Source organism: Schistocerca nitens, chromosome 12 (assembly GCF_023898315.1).
Source record: "Schistocerca nitens isolate TAMUIC-IGC-003100 chromosome 12, iqSchNite1.1, whole genome shotgun sequence".
NCBI lineage: Eukaryota > Metazoa > Arthropoda > Insecta > Orthoptera > Acrididae > Schistocerca > Schistocerca nitens.
This window is the reverse complement of record NC_064625.1, coordinates 175,330,166-175,336,589: the sequence shown is the minus strand read 5'-3', so window position 1 is coordinate 175,336,589 and position 6,424 is coordinate 175,330,166. Positions and strand designations below refer to the sequence as shown.

General features: G+C 44.1%; 1 protein-coding gene across 1 annotated transcript; it reads right to left on the bottom strand.

Annotated features, from left to right (window-relative positions):
- Positions 1–355: 355 nt before the first annotated feature.
- Positions 356–6,200, bottom strand: LOC126214991 (ankyrin repeat domain-containing protein 65-like). The gene is made up of 2 exons (XM_049941621.1): positions 6,061–6,200; positions 356–764 (listed from the first exon to the last, which is right to left on the bottom strand). The coding sequence occupies exons 1-2, from the start codon at positions 6,198–6,200 to the stop codon at positions 356–358; spliced, it is 549 nt and encodes a 182-aa protein (XP_049797578.1).
- Positions 6,201–6,424: the final 224 nt, after the last annotated feature.

The window sequence follows — 6,424 nt, the reverse complement described above, 5'->3', positions numbered from 1 at the left end:
TAAAAGTTGTGAAATCGGTTGTGTGGGTCTATAATTGACAGCTAGAGTCAAGTATTGGACTTCTCATTCAGTTTTATATTTAATAATTTTAACACCTATATTAAAAACTGTTTACTGATGAATTATCAGTCAGTAATGTATAAATGCTACAAAGCCTTAAAACCCCAACATTCATTTGAAATACACATTATATACTAGGTAAAGATGGGAAGAAGTCTGTAGGTTTTTACTACTATTTTGAATTATTTAAAAATAATAATAGTTTCTCTACATATAGCTCAATTTAATTGCAGACAGCATCTGTACAAGGTACTGTCAGTTCTTCTGCACAGGAGAGGATGGAGTGTCCCCCTTATCAGTTCTGGACTCTCCTGTAGTTTCCTGCCCGATGTGGCACAGCCCCCGTATCAGCTAGGCCACCGGCATTTGCACGAAGTGGCATTCCCCTGTACCGACATCCGGCATCGGAGCCGGCAGTGGGCACCATCAGTAGCCGCACCACAGCTGCGTGGCCGGCCGTCGCAGCCAAGTGGAGGGGCGTCCTCCGCTCGCTGTCCTCGGAGCCCACCTCGGCCCCGTTCCGCAACAGGCACCTCACCGCCTCCACGTGTCCTGCGACTGCTGCCCGGTGCAGGGCAGTCATTCCACAGTTGTCCCTCGCCTGCACGTCCACCCCAGCCACCAGAAGCATCCTTATCATCTCTACCGCGCCCACCACAGCTGCCTCGATCAGCATCCGGCCCCTCTCTTGTTTTGAAAGTCGCCTGTAAAAAGGAGTGATACTCTCGAGTTTATTCGACATTCTGATAACTCCTTAATACACTGACTTTTTTCAAATTATATCACAAAACTGTAATTTTTTTGTTAATTAAAAACATCCTATCATGAATGGCAATACATATCTGTTTTATATGCAGGGTGATTCAAAAATGCATGTAAATATTTCAAGGGTGTATTTGTGAGGTAAATATAAGACAAAAATGTTCTATACAATTTTTTCCATACTTGGCTTATTACAGAGTTATGAACAAAACAGGATAATACATTCAATACAACGTAAGGTATTTAATTCCCAGAGTTCACAGTTCAATTACAGTGCATTTGGACTAACAACGCAAACTGATAAATAAACGTGACGTAACAAACTGAAACAATTCCTCGCGAACACTGTATTAATGTAGGTCCTGTTGATTGAACTACAGCAATGCACAATAACTAAGGAAAATTGAAGCATTGTACAGACTGTACTGTACTGTACTGTATTTGCACAAATCTTAATGCAATGCATGTTCAAAATGCTGTCCCTGAACTTGCAGACAGACCCGTGCTCGTCGCATCAATGATCTCTGCACATTACACAGTCCGTTCAACTCTCCACGAATAATTTCACAACCACCTTCAATTCTTTGTTGTAGCACTTCTCTGTTCGGTACTGCAGAAGAATACACCAATGTCTTTAGTCGGCCCCATAAATAAAAGTCTAAAGGGTTCAGGTCAGGTGATCTGGCTGGCCAAGCAATTGGTCCTCCGCGACCTATCCATCGATGTGGATACGCAGAATTGAGGTACGCCCTTACGTTGCGGCTGTAATGGGCGGGAGCACCATCGTGCATAAACCACATGGTGGCTCGTGTTGCAAGAGGGACATCCTGTAACAATCCAGGCAATTCTCCCTCCAAAAATTCGCAGTACGCGTGCCCATTCAGCCTTGGAGGCAGAACATGAGGTCCGAGTAAGTAATTCCCCACAATACCACACCAAATGTTTATGGAGAATTGATGTTGATATCCACGCACAATTCTCGCGCCAGGATTCTCGACAGCCCACTGGTGCATATTATGCGAATTGATTACACCCGCACGAGTAAACATGGCCTCATCTGTGAATAATATCCGCCGAATGAACATTGGATCATTCAAATGACGCTCTTGTAACCACTGGCAGAATTGCTGACGGCGAGGATAGTCTTCAGGTGTCAATTCGTGCACTTTTTGCAGGTGAAATGGATGCAACTGTTGTCTCCGAAGCAGCCGCCATACAGTAGATTGTGGAAGTCGTACAGCTGCACTAATTTGTCTCGTACTGATAGATGGATCTTGGTCTACCAGGTCCAAAACATGTTCCTCGACGTTCACTGCATGCTCAAGTGGTCGACCTGAATGTGGCCCAGGACGAATGCCATACTCCCGCATACGTCTGTCCACAGATACAAACGTCTGATGACTTGGTAACCGTCTTCCTGGAAACAGCTCACTGTACCTTCGTCTTGCTGCAAGTGCATTTCCATCTGCTGCACCATACACAAGGTGCATATCAGCATACTCACTGTTTGAGTACATCATGTGCACGAAACCTTTAGCCTTCCGACGATGAATGAACGACAGGACGTACTTTTCCGTTACCAACAACATCAGCGCCATCTTCCGTACAGTAGGAGTAAACATCACGTGCAAACAAAAACAAACACTATTCATGCAGTTTCGAATCAACTGTTGGGAGATACGTATGTGAATTACGTACCAGAATATGGCATCCTGCTGCTTGCACTGCCGTCGTTTTGATACGGACATGACTTTCGTATTTAACGATAACTCTGGAATTAAACGTTTATGGAAAAACATTTATAGAACATTTTTGTCTTATATTTACCTCACAAATACACCCTTAAAATATTTACATGCATTTTTGAATCACCCTGTATACAGGGTGAATAAGAATGAAACCGACAACCTTCAGGGACACTTTCCTGACTGGAAATGGATGACAAGAGGGCCTATGAACATGTGTCTGGAATGCACTGTTGCCAGTGTAGATGGGACTGACGACTGAAAGTTCCTCTGACTAATGCATTTCTGGACACATGTTCATACAACATTGTTTCCTCCATTTCCGATCACGAATCCATCTTTGCTGTATGTCGGTTTCATTAATGAAATACATTCAGTTGCAACTAAATTTGGTGCACAAACAACAGGCCTTACAAGTATCAACACTGTGACATTTATAACTTCTAAAGTGCTCGTCATATACGACAGCGGCAGAGTTTAGGTTCGTTCTGCACATCTGACGTCACAAAACACAGTGAGCCAATGAACAGAGAACGACGTTGCCAGAGCTCGACTGCAGTGCAGAGCACAGACGAGTGTCTTCAGTTTTAGAAACGTTCGGTCATAAATAAAGTAATTGAACAAAGCAATGTCTTGATAACAGACTTTCTTTTGTAGAAAGTTTGGAAAAAGCATTCTTTATACCAATTGCTTCATATTCTATTAATTAATTAAACCAAACAAGCAATAAGCCTCCTAATTTAGGCGATAGCAAGGAAAAGTGTTTGTATCATTCTCACTAACTGCTTTTTCGCAATAAAGAACAGCGGTAATTGTTTATTTCCTATTGTACTTCGACGAAACGTGAGTAATTCGTAGTCATACCAACAGTGTTTGTCGGTATTTTGGGTGAGACTTTAAAGTTCTCCGGGAGGTATATTGAATGACAAGCTGCATTAGTGTAATGGTTAAAGTGTTTGGCTGCTACTCGAAAGGTTGTAAGCTCAAATCTTGTTCGATGCTTAGTATTTTCTTTATTTAAAAACAATATAGAAGTGTCTTACTTCATGAATTCTATTCGTCTGAATGTAATTTTTTGAAATTTCTAGTAGCAACTAAAATCGACCATACGGAAAGTATACGCTATGGACTTTTACTTCTGCAAACTCTTTAAAATGTCATGCAATGGTTTACTACATCTAATTCTGCACAATAACTGTGTTGAACATCGAAACAAAATTAAGTCATTTATGGGGAGGGGGGGAAGGTATCAGTCAGGGAGATGTGTAAAAATCAGATTTTTGGGCCAAATAGTTTTTGTGTAATCGAATGATAAAGTGTGTCAAAGCAGTCAAAACACCGTGTGTCTGCACAGGCGAGCAGTGCAGTGATGACAAAATCGCGCACAGCACAGAATGCGGGGAGGACGTCTCTGTAGCAGCGAAAGGGTTAATGCGGCCACGGTGGCTTTACTTCATAAACTGTGCGCTCCGCCTAAACGTAAGTTTGCGAACTATACTATACTATGGCACTACTTCTCTTGGCACGTGCAACTGGCAACACAGCAATCTCCCACGTCTGGGCGAGCATGCGCAAACCGCCAAGATAAAAGAATTGAACTATAGCTCCAAAAGGAGCAGAGATACAGCCAAACACGTGTTTTTTTTCCAGCCCATCACGTATAGGTTGCCTTGCCGGTTTGGCACGCTGTGTGAGAACAGTATTGGCCAGCCAACCTGCTGTGTATGGCAGCCCACATGTCAGGGTCAAGAAATGTTTTTTTCTGAACTCTAGCACGTAGGCTGCCCTACATGACAGGCACGTTGCGTCGGAGTAGTATCGGCTTTCTTTATCGACCTGCTTTGCATGGCAGCCTGTACAGTGGGGCAAATAATGATTTTCAAGCCCCTGATATGTAGCCTGCATGAAAGGGTACGTTGTGGGAGCAGTATTGGCCTGCTTTGTTGAACTGTATTGGAGGAGCTACACATGCCGATTAGCACGGTTGCAGAAATGTTGATACGGTAGAGCGAGAGGGAGGAGGAAATGGCCAGAGAGGGAAGGAGGTGAGGCAGGTGACAGGTGGAAGGTGTAGAGGTGTTGTAGCCAGGTGGAAAAGGAAGAGGAGAGATAGATAAAGAGAGAGGGAAAGAGGATATAATTGGGGGGGGGAGGGGGGTTATGGTAAGAGAGGGATGGTGGAGGAACAGGCGAAGGAGATGAAGAGACAGAGAGTGGGGGGAGGGGATAGACATATAGTTGTGGGAGGATGAGGTGGACAGAGAAAAGGAGGAAGAGATGGACACAGAGGGGTACGAGGAGGAGTCTTTAATATACGTGTCTAATGGAATACCTGGTTGAAGGTGCAGGGATATGGCCAGTAGACTTAGGAAGACAGCTCTTAAAGTGCAAAATAATGAGTTGAATACCACCATTAATAAAATCTTGTGTATGCTCAAACACTGGACTTTGGCTAAAATACCCTGAAACTTGAAGTCATTTTCTAATGCCCGTGTAACTATGAAGTAGGACCATGTATTTTATAATGGTTTCCTGTAAAAGAAAACTTGAGAGGAGTTGTGTGGAGCACATCAGGTCTATACATCTCATACCGCAGGTGAATGCTTGTCAGTCAACTGATAAAATGTTAATAATGAAGTAACAACACATTCTTCCTCACTTTCAGAGCCACTGTATTCAATGTTCAACTCAGTATTACTAGAGTCATTCTTTCTCAAAGGCACTGCCTAAAAAAATGCAGAATAGAAGCTGAAACTGCATGTTTCATTGGGGAGTACCAATAAAGGCGAAATCTAGTGGCAACACCCTCATCCAAAACACGGCATCCCAGCCACAAATGCAGAACCAGATGCTGTCCTGTTGCCGAACACACAACTACCGGTGCTGAAATGGATATAAGCCTGCTTTTATTTTATCACAGGTCTGCTCTTAAGCTGCTGAAGTATAGTTGAGATTTTAAGTTCCAGCAAAAATAATAAATACGAGATAACTTAGGATTTTATGTTAAGGGAGTCAAAAATCTCATTATCTGTCTCTCAAGAAATTTTTCCACAAAGATTCCTCACACTGAGTTTCTTTGAGCTCAGGTTGCTATTGCTAACCACCATTGATCTCCACTGAAATAGATGCTTCATACAACAGTAATATAGTGTAATGAAAACTACTTGTCGGTCGACACTTGACGGGTCGGGTCTGGATTGCCGGCAGGACACCTGATTGGGATTGAAGAGGCGAAACTACCACAAGTTCCACCTTCAGGATTTGTGGAAGGCAGAAAGGCCACATACAAGGGGGAAAGGATGACATCAACAAGAGATGGATGTGATGAGGCTAAGAAAAGGAGAATGGGCCACAAAATCCATGAACAGCGATGATGGGTGGAAGATTGTAGGGAATGTATACATGGTCTCCCAGGTGAAAGTGACAAATAAGAAGCTTCTCGACTACATAATATTACTGTGTGTGTGTGTGTGTGTGAAATGAGGAAACTCACCGCAAGCGAGAGATGGTGGCATCACAAGGTGGGCGAGTCCTCCGATCACGGTCCTTGCGAGGCGGAGTTCGAGTGCTGGCGGTGCGTCTGCTGCCTCCCGTGGGCGGTGCACTGCACAGAGAGGCGCCGTGGGAGAGCATATTCGTACAAGGAGCAGGAGGCCGAGGGTAGCACTGCTGGAGGGAAAAGGGGGGGGGGGGGGGACTGCCCGTACACAGACAATAGGTAGAGTCCGCGCAGAATAATGTGGTCAGTAGGTGCAAGGTTCGCAGGGCACAAGTGGGGAGAGCGGTAGTGGTGGGGATTGTAGGCGGGTGTTGGAGAGAAAATGCCAAGTGCAAGAGGGGAAGTGCCATTCCAAACT

What these genes read in the sequence shown, in the direction of transcription:
- LOC126214991 (XM_049941621.1), bottom strand. Translation starts at nt 6,200, where the DNA reads ATGCTCTCCCACGGCGCCTCTCTGTGCAGTGCACCGCCCACGGGAGGC. An exon ending in GCCACCATCTCTCGCTTGCG is followed by an intron (nt 765 to 6,060) that starts GTGAGTTTCCTC and finishes TCCTTTTTACAG; the next exon opens with GCGACTTTCAAAACAAGAGA.